Raw genomic sequence first — 13,916 nt, 5'->3', positions numbered from 1 at the left:
TCAAGACTCAATCCAAGACATAATGAAAGAAAAGTTCTAGGACTGGGATCCAGGAATCTGTGTTTTAACAGGCCCTGTAGAAAAATCTGATGCATGGGAAAGTTTAAGAACCCCTGCTCAAGTATTTAATTATACTGTTGTATTAGCTCGCCTGACATTATTTACTAGGTTTTGATCATTTGTAAGAGCCTCCTTTCTCATTGTTTGCATGCGCCTAGAAACATTTCCCTAAATTTTCGTGGGAAAATTCATTTAAAAAAGATACATTGGTAGATGGCCAGCACAAACTGCTGAGAAAAAGGAGTCATGGCTCCAGCCTTCAAGGAGCTTACAGTCTGAAGGAGGAGACCGAAAAATCAAATATGACACAAACTTAAAACTGCAACCCCAATGGGTGTTCTTAAAGAAGACATTTATAGGGCTATGAAAATCCCAAGAGGATTCAATTTAGTTAAGGAAGCAAGAGGGAGCTCCCTGAGAAAGAGATGGGGAATTAATGAGCTAGGTCTCTAATAAACCATTATTTTAAATTAACCTGAGAACCTCTGTCCCCTAATAAAAGAGATGAGGCCATTTGGTTTTCTAGCTATAAATGACTTGGTTTTACTTCTTTTGTGTTTTCTTTCTTTCTTTCTTTCTTTTTTTTTTTTTCATGTTCCACCCTTCCGGGTGTGTTTCCTTAGTTTACAGCTGCTTGATGCATGAAATCTTTTCTCTGCCTTTCCATTATTTGCCGATATTCCATTATTTTCCAATATTCTCCTTTGTTTGTTTTACACAGCATGTAAGATACATCTATTACCGTTAAGCAGAAAATGACATTTTCAAGTCTATTATCATAAAGAAAGGTAGCTTAACTCTGTGCTTCTCCAACTTTGGCAGGTTTAAGAATTATCTAGAAAGGTGGTTACAACACAGATTGCTGGGCTTCACCCCAGAAACTCTGATTCCCAGGGCCGGGGGTGAGTCTAAGAATTTACATTTCTGATAAGCTTCCAGGAGATGGCGCTGCTGCTGCTGCTGGTCTGGGGCCCACACTATGGGAAGGACTGGTTCAACCTTCTCTACCGTATTCTTCCCCTTATTCCTTCCTTCTTGCGTGTTCTTACAAATCGTTTTTAATACTGCAGAATGATCTTTGTCTTCTGCATTCAATTTTGTGTCCAGATTCATAACACTTTAAACTTATGTCTAGGGATGGGTGGCTTAGGTGGTTAAGTGACTGCCTTCGGCTCAGGTCATGATCCTGGAGTGCCGGGATAGTCCACATCCAGCTCCCTGTTCAGCAGTGAGTCTGCTTCTTCCTCTGATCCTACCCCCTCTCTCAAGCCGTCTCTCCCTCCCTCTCTCATTCTCTCTTTCAAATAAATAAAGTTTTAAGGATATACATCTAAAAAAATAAAATAAATAAACTTATGTCTAGTTTATCTGGTTTTAACATTGACCAGAAGTCCTCCTATGCTACGAATTCATTCTTCACAACTGGGGTGTACTTGATGAATTTTTTGAAGATGGGTACATGGGGAAAATTGTCTTTTCAAGCCCTCATTTTTCCCTTTACTCATAAATTACAATCAGTCCAGATATAAAATTCTTAGGATGTAATCTACATTTCCTTTCAAAATGTATTCCAGTATCTTTTGGCATTTAGCGCTGTATGGAAGTCTGAGACAAGTCCCCCTTGGATTCATCTGTTAAAAACTGGTTTTTCTTATACCTAAATGCCTGCATACTTTTTCCTTTATATTTATAGTTTAAAGAAGTCACAAACATCTGTTGAGTTATGGGTCTTTTTATACGGAGGTAGATTATAGACCAATCATCTGTCACCCCCGACACATGGTGAACCCTTACATCAGTATAGTGGGTCTGCCTTCAGCACATTTTTCTTCTGTTGTATCTTTGGAGTATTACTTCTGTCCCACCGGTAAAATTACCTGGAACTGGCTCCCCAGGCTCCGTAGTTAGCTTGTTTTCCCCTTGTTCTCTTGCTCTGTTCAGGTTTCTCCTCCCCGTATTTAATTCCATTTCATTTAATTCCAACAGATCAACTCTGTTCCAACAGATCAACTCTGTTCCAACAGATCAATTCTGGTCTTTACTACATACCATGTAGATTTTAATTTCATTTTCTGTTTCTCTGCAGTCCTTCACCTCACTCTTTTCCCTGCCTCCTCATTTTATCCTTGCTGCTTTGTCACCGGACAACTTCAGGCTCCTCTCTCACAGGGGTCATACTACAGACTGAACCATGGCCCCCCCAAAACCCCCCAAGTCAATTGTTGATGCCCCACTTCCCCACGTGAAGGTGTCTGGACATGGTGGGTAACTGGGCTGAGATGAGGTCACGAGGGTGGGGCCCCCAGGCCTGGATTACTGCCCTTGTCACAAGAGGCCCCGGGGAGCTGGCCTGCATCGGTCTCCACCACGTGAGGGGCACAGACGGACGGGGGCCAACTCCAACTCCAAGTCAGGAAGAAGGTTCGAACCTGACCACGTTGGCACTTCGATCTTGGACTTCCAGCCTCCAGAACTATGAGGAAATAAAGCTGTTTAAGCCATCCAGTCTGGGAAGTTTGTTAGCATAGTCCAAGCAGACTGACAGAAGTCATATTTTCTTATACTCGGTTGCGGTGGTCAAACAGAATTTTCTTCTAGATTTCTGTAGTAAGTCATTTTCAGAGGTATGCTTTCCCTCCGAGTCTCCTAATTTCTGTCTTCTTAGGTGGAATTTGTAGTTTCATGCTTTGGGGTCTTTTTCTTTTCATTTAAAAAGTTTTTCAAGTTACTCTTCCTCGGCCACCTATAAAAATCGAGTAAACTACCGATGACCCAGACTTACTATTTTCAGTAGATGTGAGCAAACTGTTCTTGAGCCTCCCATTATCATGGCAGTAAGTTATCACGGCAGCCCACAGTCCCAGTTTAATTCTCAGATTTGCAGCTGGAGAGCAGGCGGACATGCAGGACCCCTATGGCCAACTGTGTTCTTCTAGAAGGATTCTTCTGCTGTCATGGCTCCAGCAGCACCAAGTACCTTGTTCAGATCACGTGGTGGTGGGAGGTGTGCTTCCCAGCACGCACTGCTTCTGGGGTTTTCCTCTTCCCAAGTCCCTTCATGGGGCTCTGTGCCTCTCATGGCTCTGCTTACTCTACACCTTGTCACTTCTGGGGTTCTGTGACCTTGGCTTTTTGAAACCCAAGACGCAGCATTCTCATCTCATGAAGCAGCTCCTGAGGTGTAACAGGAGAGGTTCACACTAGTCCAGCAATCTTGGTCCCATAATGTCTAGCTGGGGGCGTGTAGGGAGCCAAACCCAGTACCATTTTCTCAGTGCAATTCCCACCTGCGGATGGCGTGTGACCCCTCCTCCCACATCCAACTCGGCTACTGACAGAACAAGCTGCATCTAGTTCCGTTATCTTCCTGGGCAACAGGTACTACTTCTTTAAAGCCTTCCATGCACGTGTTCAGGACCAGACCCACTCCCTTGCAAATGTAACCTCATTCATTCCCCATGACCATCCTGAGAGGGGAGTTTTCTCGTTGTCAGCCCATTCTCGAGTTAAGGAAACTGTGGATTAGGAAGATTATAAAGCATGTAGGACCTCGTGTAGGTTATTAAGTGTAGGGCTGGGGCTCACGGATGGGATGCTCTGAAGCGCCCACCCTTGGCCATTTCTTGACAACATCACTCATCTGTTACACCCAGAATACAAGCCAGGGCGCTGGGCTAGTCCCTTCCTGTGTGTATCCTCCACGGGCCCTACAGAACAGAGAGATGCTCTCGTCCCCAACTTAGAGGAGTCAAAGGACACTCAAAAGGGGGATAAGGAGCTCGTCAGTGGGTGATGCCCGCATTCAAACCCAGGCCTCCTGATTCCAATTCTGTTTTCATAATTATGATGCTACGAACGGCTGGAAGGGCTGTGCTCCCCGGGGAGAATGAGGGGGACAGCTGGGGGGAAGTGCTGAGATGGCAGGTCCCCAATCTCGTTGTCCCCATCCTGTAGCTGTCCACGATCGCCCATCACAGAACAGGGCTCAATACACAGGCGGGTTTTGCCAGTTTTAATTTTTAGCAGTTTTTAGCAGTTTTAGTGTTAAGAGGTATGTTATTTTCTCCCAGAGACAGAGAACAGGCCACGAGCACAGTCAACGCAGGACAAGCGCCGCTCGAACCCTTCACGGATACTGTCCCAGCCCCAGTCCCCCAAGTGCTGAAGAGTTCGAAGAGAGCAATGAATCCCCCTCTACCATGAAGGAGGGAGAAAAAGGACCGGGGAACCCAGTCAACACCTTCGGAGGTGGGGCACGCTCTGCCCCGTGAGGAGCACCTCCAGCTTCACTGGCTTTCCTGCTCCAAAATCTCCTCGTGCATTCATTCATTGTGTGTGTACCTTTTTGCAAGCTGCCTGGAAGCTTTACTGCAATGAGCCAGAGTCCACAAAGGTCTCTTCTTGCTGTTTGGTAACTGAGAGGAGGGGGAATGCGGGTTCCTGAAGGCGACCAGACACCTCTCACTGGCTGACTCCACCTAACCCATTCTTCTAGAAACAGCCAAAAAAGACTTGTAAATCTAACCAAGATTTACCAAATGTAAGTCTGACCAAGTCCCTTCCCCACTTGGGGTAACCCTCTAGCTCATTTCCCTCAGAAGGAAGTCTAGATGCCTTCCTCTGGCGTTCAAGGCTCTCGAAGGCCCCAACTCAGAAACTGACTGGCCTTTCAACTCCCCAGAACAAAAGCTGCTTGCCTACCTTCACCCTGTGATGCAAAAGGGCTCATTCTCCACCCTGGTCCCCAACGCAGAAGCCTCCCCGCTTCCCAAGGCTGGAGAGGGGCCTACCCCACCATCCCCGGCTCCCAAGGCTCCCTGTGAAGCAGGTTATGCTCTAACTGTTGGGCACACTGCCCAACTGTCCCCTTCCTGGGCCGAGGACCCAAGGGCAGGGCCACGACTGCTCCATCCACTGCTATGTCCCCCCCACACTCCACACAGCGCACCGAAAACAGGCGGGTAGCAGGTGTGGCTCCTGCCCTCAAGGGTTTCATGGGATAAGGACAGACTATCCAGGTGGCTCCCTTGGACAGCTACACTTGCCGATGAACCCCTTCACTGGCGGATGATGACAAAAGGAGTTATTTTCCGAGCACCTCTTATGTACCAGGCACTGTGCTAATAGGTGATTTACATTCACGATCTCATTTAATCCCCCAACAAACCTTCGGGGAAATGCAGTCCTCATTGACATGTGAGGAGCCGAGGCTCAGGACGGCTAACAGACCACCAGGGCACCAAGCGTGTGTGACATTCACTGCCCTGACCTTGACCCTGTGCTATTCTGCTGCTCCTCAAAAGCTGAAGTCCTAAGACTGGCCCATTTGACAGGTGGGCAAAGTAAGGTAAAGGAAGCCAGTGGTCACTGGCCAGTAGCACTGCTGCAGGATGAGTGAGGTCACCCCCTTCCAATGGCAAGCCTCATCCCGCCCCCCTCAGCCAGCCCCCACCTAGCCCATCCCCAGAGAGAGGCCCGCATACTTGGCCCGATTTTCTGGAATGGTTCCGGGGGTTCCTCCTTCACCTCATCAGTAGCCACAACGCCTTGTTCGAAGGGGTCTGTGGGAGAACACATAGCCCTTAGCACCCTGGTAACCAGGTCCCCTGAGCCCAGCCAGGGACAGGGAGGTGGGCAGTCACCAACGACTTACCTGCCCGATTCTCGGGGGCCCCTTCCACACTAAACACTGCGCCCAGGCGGTAGGCAGCAGCCGCAGAAGGAAAGAAGGAAACAGGAGCCCTGTTAGTCCCTGTCCACAGCGGCCTCTGCCCAATGCTCCCAGCTTCTCTGGGACCCAGGAGAGGCACCATGGCCAGCATGAAAACCAGGGGCCACAGGAAGGCACAGCTCAACCAGGATGCAGCTTCTGCCTCCATTCCTTGCCCTCCCCATGGGCTGGCTGGGGACCAGCCCAGAGGAAGGCAGGCTCTCTGCCCAGCCAGTTTCTGGATCGCTGGCAGCCACTCAAGGGGCCAGGACAGGAGAAAACGAGGAAGAGACCAGTTAGGAGACAAAGAGGGGATGAGAAGAACAAGCCAGTGGCAATGGGCAGCCGGGCCTGGTTGTCACAGCCCGTGACAGGCCGGGGTGCAGGGCTGGAGAAGGAGCCCCCTCCACTCTTTCCAGGTCCAAGACCCTATTTCTGGGATTGAGATTCTAAAAATAAATTACCTAAATTTATTGTTCTAATTTCTAACTCTATAACCTAAGACACTAAAATACCATCATTCATTTTAAAAAACTGGTTTAATTTCATCAGAGCATATGACTACTCAGTATGAAATTGTAAAATGCATCTATATGAAATTGCTAAAATTCGACAAATTCTGACCTACAAAAATGGCAATTTCACTTGGACTACCCTAATCAGAATATATGGAATATGATGGGGACCTTCTCTCTCCCAGAATCCTCGAGGGTTGGTCACTTCCCTCGTGGTCTTGGCTGCTGCCTGACCTTCCTCTGGGTGGGAGCAGAGAGGGGACACCTGGGGGCTGGGAGGAGCCAGGTGAGCAGCCCTGGCGCTGGGGGGTGGGGGTGGGGAATGGGGGACGGGATGGGCGCTCCTCCTCACATGACTCTCCTCCCTCGGAGCCAGGGGCAAGACTCACCATCCACGGCGTGCAGGTCCCGGTGCTCCTGGAAACAGCTGTAGTACTTGTACTTCTTCCCACAGATGTCACACGTGTACCTGAAATTGTCTGTGGGGGATGGAAAGACACAAGCAGTTACCAGGGCTTCGGTCACATGGGATGGGGATTTGTGGGGGAGGGGGCTAGCTCATCTGCCTTAGGAACCAACATGGGACCAGCCCACACCAGCCCCAACTGGTGCCCCCTGGATAATCACACTCCTGGGAGTGTTAGGGGTTCTTTACACAAGGAGATAGGAGAGCTTGGGAACCACCTTCAACCAAGCCCCCAAACCCACTCTGTGAGAACCAAATGCCTAAGGGCCGGGCCCCATCTCCCTTCTCGAGGTTACATGAGAGTAACTGTCACTGCAGTCACTACTTCCTGGGCACTGCACGTGCAAGGGGTCAGGCCAGGCACTTCTTCTGCCTTTCCTCCATTAGTCCTTGTGACTGAGCAGTAACCCCCTGAACACACATGTAGATGCAGGGTCAGAAGGGACCCAACCCAAGCCCCACAGCCAGGAGGGCCTGTGGTAGGCAGCTTCCCAAGGACCCTGGCCTCTGGGCGTTCACACCCAACGTGATCCCTTCACTCTGAGCCTCAGCTGGGCCTAGTGACTTGCTTCTAATGAAGGGAATGCGACAAAGTGATGGGATGTCGTTTCTGAGATTCACTTACAGAAGACTGTGACTTCCATCTCGTTGCCCAGAGTGTGAGCCAGCTGGGAAAAGTGAGGTCCTCAGCCCCACAGTTTGGGAAAGACCCCGTCTAGTGACAGCCACGGGAGTGCGATAGCATCTCCTTCCCTGGCTGAGCCCTGAGAGGCGCCTCAGCCCTGACCAACACCTCCCCTGCCTCAGGAGACCCACAGCCGAAGGACCCAGAAAAACCACACCTGAGGTCTGACCACATAACCCGAGAAAACCAGCATTTGTTTACATCATTCAGTTCTCGGGAAACTTATACAGCAAGAGGTAACGAACACTGGGCCAGAGTTTGGATGATCCCAGGTCTATCCAAATTCTGAGGCCAGACTCTCTCATGGCATTGCTCTCAGCCCGCACCAGCATGGACCTCCCGTGTGTATTCCTTGGGCAGATCTAGAGATGCCCCATTCAACCCCATCTTCCTGACGAGGCCCTGCCCAGGGGGACGAAATGGCTTGCTCAAGGCTGCAGAGTGGGGTGAGGAATGACCAAGATTCAAATATTCACTTCAATCCATGCCATAGCGAAGTCAGGGCACGTGTCCTTTCTCGGTCCGCACAGGCCACCTTGCGCTCCTGACTGAGGCACCAGCCTTCCTACCCATCTTCTACTCCCCAGCACTCAAACACGGGATTTGATGGGACTACCTCCATCCCGAGGCTGCAGTGCCAGGCAATTGTACAGGAAGGTTTCTAGTCCCTGCTTAGCTGAACTTAGGGGCACAAATGACGTCAGCCTTCTCCTTGCCTCTGCCCTCTCCCTCTTCCACACTATACCTGCAGGCTCTCAACGTCCCGTCAGGTGCCAGGGCCACACAGACTAACTGGTCCAAGAGAGGCACGCAGTGTCAATACACACAGTCCTGAAGGCCTGGGGACCGGGTCCTGCCACCCCCATGCCTACCCGTGAACTAGCTGGGCAGTGGGGGGCGGGGGGAGAAGGCGGGGTTGGAGGAAGAGAGGCCTGGTCCTGCTCTGCCTCACCCACACTGTCAGCAAGTGCTGACCCCACCTCGAGATTCAGCTTCCCTTCTTCTCCCCCTTATCTGAGGGATGGGAGGGTGGTAATGAGCTGACTTCCATGGCCTCTTCCAGGCTGCCCATTCTAGGCTTCAAGCCTGGCTCCAGCTTCAATCCGGCCTAGACCATAACCACCACCTCATGCCCCATGATGTCCCATCTATACCTGAATCCTCTCTCAGCGGTGGATACCAGGGAATACAGCTGAAGAAGTCAAGGCTGTCCAGGGTCTGGCTCCGGACGGGACCCTGCCCCTGAAATGCCTCTCCCCCACTGGCCAGTGCTGGTTGCCCTCCACAGCTGCTGGGAGCACGTGTCTCACCTCTGCTCACAGAGTGCCCCCCACCACCTCCGAGAAAAAGAGAACCCCTAGCTTTCTGCCACCAAGAAGTGCCATCACCCTGCTCCTCCTTCTCAGCGGGAAGTGTTAGGGGTTCTCAGAATCCCACCCCACACCTCCTTCTCAATGTGCATGGGGACCACGTTCCTGGGCCCACCTAAGGCAGGAGTAGATTAGGACAAGAGAGTTATCCCCAGAGGAAGAAAAGCAAAATGATTTTCTGTCAATGAAACCACAACTTCTGAGCCTCCAAGAGAGCTCAGCGTCTCTAGGAACGGCACTGAGCAGCAGTCCGAGGAGATGGGCTCTGGGGTCAGGCTGCCAGACTCCAGCCTGGCTTGGCCACCAAACCAGTGTGACTAATGCTGGACATGCTCCCTAACTGCTGCACCTCGGTCATCTGCAAAATGGATAGGACGGTCCCTTCATCTCCCAGAGTTGGAATAAAGAATGAGCCAGGACAATGCCTCACAAACAACAGATAGTAGGTAGATGGCACCTAATACTGTTCTGGAAAGGGAATCAATGTAACAGCAGCAAGAGAACCGGATGTGGCGTCAACATTTATTTTCTCAGCTAAGAGATGGGTGAGTGGGTATGGGCCTCCCTTTCAGAGTACACAATTTTTCTAATAACTAAATGAAAGACTCTGGACTAGAAGGAGGGAGGCCTGGTTTCTAGGCCCACCTGAACCACTAACAAGTTGCAGGAGTTCTCTCTGGGACTCAATGCCCTCATCTGTGAAATGGGTAGGCTGGATCTGGTATTCTGGACACAATGCTTTTGGCTCCAGGACTCCATGGTCAGGCTCCTGTCATGAGGCCAGTGTGCGAGGACACCAGGCCTTCTGACCAGGCGCTGCTGGCTTGGGTCAGGGTGGGGATGCACGACTGAGAACAAAATAAAGCACAGTGGCCATGGGGAGAAAACTCCCTAGGCAGGAAGGCGAAAGTGATGGAAAGACTAAAAATACCCCCAACGAGAGTCCTCTACATCCTCTGGGAGTCAAGGAAGCCAGATAGAACACAATGGATCATTGAGGGGCTGCCCGAGAGGCCAGGGGCCCAGAATAGCCAAGGAAGAAATGATAAATAGAGAAGATCTTTAAATGTGTGGCTGACCACAGGCAAACCACGGGAGCCGGGTGAGAAGGAAGCTTCTGAAGGAGAAGGAAGCCAGGGGCCAGACTGCGGCAGGGCTCAGGTAAGAGGGGCAGGCCTACACGGCCCCCGGGCCAGGGTCCTCAGGCAGGTGTCGGGCCGGAGCCTCCGAATGTCTAGAACACAGAAGCTGAGCCTCGGCCCCACCTGCCTCTCACATGATACGGGAATCCAAGGAGAGAGTGGCTGGGAAAGGGCCTCAGAAGAAATGCTTTTTGGACCTAGTACAATTAAGGCCTTTCATTGACCCACACACGTCCTCAATCGGCTTTGTTTGGGATATGGGGAGGGGGCGTATTTATTATTTTTAAAGACCTTCTGCAGCAAGAGGAAAAGGGGTTGACAAACCACGGCCTGCCCACCCTCTGTTTTGGTGCAAAGTTTGCTTCTGTATCATCTCTATGTTCAGGGGTACATGGCAGAGCTGAGTGGTGGGGACAGAGATGTCTGGCCTGCAAAGTCTAAAATATTGACTATCTGGTCCCTACAAAAAAGTCTGCTGACCCTGAGACAGAAAGCTGTTCAGCTCCTTTGATTTTCATAAACCAGAAACACCTGTGTCACCAGTGCCCAGAAACCCCTTCCCAAGGCTAGCATGAATCACTTTCCCAATTTTGTACTTCCTGTACAGAGATCTTAGAGGAGGGGCTCTTGTGCTGGGCTCCTTTGGCTAACGGTTCTGTTTGTGTGTAATCCACGTCGCTGGGAGTAGCCGTACATCCTTCCTTTTTGCTGCTTCACGTGAGCACACCACAAGTGATTTGTCCGTTCACCGAACGCTGGGCACTTGGGTGGTTTCCAGTCTGGGGCTGTTACGAACAGTGCTGCTAAGAATAGGCGAGCTCCCGGGCAGCTGGGTGGCTCAGCTGGTTGAGCACCTGCCTTTGACTCAGGTCATGATCCTGGGATCCTGGGATTGAGCCCCACATCAGGCTCCCAGCTCCCTGCTCCATGCTCAGCAGAGTCTGCTTCTCTCTGCCCCTTCCCACTGCTAATGCTTGCACGCTCTTTAATAAAAATCTTAAAAAGAAAATATCCACTTCCCATCTTTTGGTGGACATGTGGCACACAGCTCTGTTGGGGATACACCTGCAAGTGGAAAGTCTGGGTTGTGGAGCTCAGGCTCATTGGGCGGGGAGAAGTTCCACTCCAGCTTACGCCCATCTGGCTTTTCTGAGGCCCATGGGTTTCGATCTGGGGGAGGGCAAGCAGAACCCGGTCCTCAGACGGCAAGGCCTTGTGCAGCCCAGACTGGGGAGGGGGGGCACCCAGAGAGGAGCGCCCATGGGTGCCCATGAGATAAAGACTCGAACTAGCATTTCCCAAACACCAGCACTGAGTTTGCCCGTGAGGGGCCCTGAGGAGTCTACGACAAAGTATGTTCATCTTGGCAGAACTCAAGGCTCGGGAACTCAAGAACTCGGGCCAGAGAACCCATTACTGACAAAACACCTGGTAGCTTCTGCAGGACGCGTGCCACGAACACATTTGGGAAAGGCTGCTCTGAGGTTCCATCCTCCAATGTGAAGACCCTCTGGCCCCAAAGCCTGAACCACAGCCAAGTTGTCTCCCACAGGCCCCTTAGGACAGTCCTGAGGGGGAAAGAACAAGGGGGAAATACTCACTGCCTTGGGAGGCTCCCTCCCCTGAGGTGGCTTCAGTGTCTGCATGAGAGAGAAAATGAGAAGGAAGTGAACAGACTGGACCCCCCGTGAGGCCGGTGCCAAAGAGCATGAGGGACTAGGGGGAAGACAGTGACCCCAGCACAGCGTGCCCACGACACTCTGTGCCTGTTCACAGCCCTTTCCCTGTGCACCGGCCATCAGCCCCGGACCCATTGGCTATCCTCCCTGGCACCATCTGTCCTGTCCCCTCAGCCTCTCATGTTCAGAATGGAGACAGTGCCCCAACCCCACACCCGGGGAAGCCGAGAAGAGCACACGAGAGGACATGGGAGCACCTTCCCTGCAGAGGCCACCTCCTCCAGGCAGCCCTGATGCATCCTGGGAGAAAGAAGACCCACGTGGAGCAGAAGGCTGGTGGCATGTCCTCCCAACCCCCCACCGGCCCTGTGTGCTCTCCCACATAAGGAGGCCTCTTCTCTCCACCTGGGTCTCCATCCTACGGCACACAGCGGGAGAGAACTGGAGCTCGGGGGGGGGGGGGGGGGGGGGGGGCTGCAGTCATCATCAGGCCAGGAAGGGAATGGGGAGGTGTGGCCCCCTTCTCTGCTCCCGGGACACCCCTCACCTCGGTGTGCCCGGACGTGGGTCTGGAAACAGTTGTAATACTTATACTTCTTGCCACAAATTCCACACTCATAGGATCCTGGAAAACAAGAAAGGGAGGGACAGGTCAGTAAGTGCCCAATATGTGCAACTATGAGGTCCCAGGAATGCCCCCAAGGATCACGAACTCCACGACCAGTGGGGCACCACGTCCCGTGGGCTGTATTAGCCCCGACAAGCAAACACACAGCAAGGACCAGCAGACACAGCCCCAGGCCAGAAGTCAGGAGCCCGGGGTCTAGTTCCAAGTTTCTGCCCCAACTCTCTAAGTCGCTTCCCATCTCCGGGCCTTAGTTTCCAAATCTGTGAAATGGAGAAGACAACTCTTTCTTAAACTTATTCCTTGGGAGGAAGAAGGAAATGAACCTTAAAGTGCTCTTTCAAAATAAGGAATAAATTGCCTCCAAGGAAAGAAATCAACACACACTTGAGTAACTTTTACCTCTCCTCCTTGCCGGGATGGTACAGAGATTAAGAGGACAGTCTTTGAACCAGACGATCTGATCCCTGTCCCTGTTTTGCCACTTACCAGCATCATGCCCTAGGTAATTCCCTTAGACACATTAAACCTCAGTCTGCTCATCTGTCCAATGGGGCTATAAGCACCTACCTTACAGAGTGGCCCTATACTCCTCTCAGGACGTGCCCAGCCCTATTAGAGATGTGCCCTACGGGGAGAGAACCCTTCCCCCCCACCGCAATCTACTGAGAAGCTTTCTTGTTCTCTCAGACATACAGAGACGAACAGGGTGTAACTACTTGACTCTGGTCCTCTGCTGGCCCCTTCTCCCAGGAGCTGGGACTGAAATGGCTGAGTTCCCAATAGGCATTTCAGATAGGTCAAGGCAGAGCCTACCCATACAGAGCACACACGGAAGGCCCACAGAAGGGGGTCAGGCAGAGCCCATCGGACCCAGCCCAGCAGGGGCCCTAGGAGAGGAGGCCCAGCTCATCCCTCAAAGACGCCCGCTGCCGCCGGAGGCTGGGCCGCATCCTTCCTAATAGAATGGTCAGGAAGCTTGTACCACACAGAGGCCCTGGCCCCATGCCAGGGTCAGTGCCCTAAAATGGCTGGGGCTAGGGGCCTAGGAATCTGCCTTTTACAAAAAGGTGCCTCCGTGGATTCTGAGCAGACCAGCAACCAGGTTCAGGAACCACTGATTCTAGAATAAGACGGACCCTGGCTGGGCCTCTGTTCCTGACGGGAAAAGTGGATAATGCATGAGCCCAGGGGTTCAGGGAGCGCCCGCATCACCAGCTCTTACTGCCTTTGGCCTCTCCTGGGAGCAGAGGCCTGTATACCAGGCGCAAATTCCAGGTACCAGATTAAGTCTGAGGAGCACCGAGCCTGGCGTCAGAAGGTTCACTCAGCTCTGCCACGGCCCCCAGCGGACAGCAGGCACACCCCTTTTTCCGGTCAGAGCCGCAGCGGCCTCTCCTGTAACCCAGGATGGTGACCCCTACGTCTCACGACCACGATCAGGACTAACAAGACATATCCTGTGAGCCGGCTGTCACACAGGTGGCCTCGCTGCCTTACCCCTGTGGGTCATAGAGGGGACGCTGTCATCCCAACACCAGCGTGGAACTTAGCGGCCTGTTACCCACTGGTTTTATACGTGTTACCCTTGTCTCACAGAGGAAAAAATACAAATACGGGGAGGGCAAAGATGAGACTGGGTATTTGTCTTTAGTCTACTGATC

General features: G+C 51.9%; 1 protein-coding gene across 20 annotated transcripts in view; it reads right to left on the bottom strand.

The window, feature by feature from the left end:
• ZNF618 (zinc finger protein 618) overlaps positions 1-13,916 on the bottom strand; it is a 208,092-nt gene that overhangs the window by 41,268 nt on the left and 152,908 nt on the right. For 19 of the 20 annotated variants that reach the window (XM_013053888.2, XM_045081760.1, XM_045081770.1 and 16 more), the window contains 5 exons: positions 12,175-12,252; positions 11,550-11,588; positions 6,675-6,764; positions 5,714-5,749; positions 5,544-5,621 (listed from right to left, as the gene is read on the bottom strand). In XM_013053888.2, the coding sequence (XP_012909342.1) occupies positions 5,544-5,621; positions 5,714-5,749; positions 6,675-6,764; positions 11,550-11,588; positions 12,175-12,252 (321 nt within the window). The remainder of the gene's footprint in view (positions 1-5,543; positions 5,622-5,713; positions 5,750-6,674; positions 6,765-11,549; positions 11,589-12,174; positions 12,253-13,916) is intronic. The other variant, XM_045081754.1, reaches the window with a different exon arrangement.

This window comes from Mustela putorius, unplaced genomic scaffold (assembly GCF_011764305.1).
Source record: "Mustela putorius furo isolate JIRA1106 unplaced genomic scaffold, ASM1176430v1.1 tig00000580_pilon_pilon_pilon, whole genome shotgun sequence".
In the NCBI taxonomy this organism is placed as follows: Eukaryota; Metazoa; Chordata; class Mammalia; order Carnivora; family Mustelidae; genus Mustela; species Mustela putorius.
The sequence above is the reverse complement of the archived record's forward strand: the minus strand, read 5'-3'. Positions and strand labels throughout refer to the sequence as shown.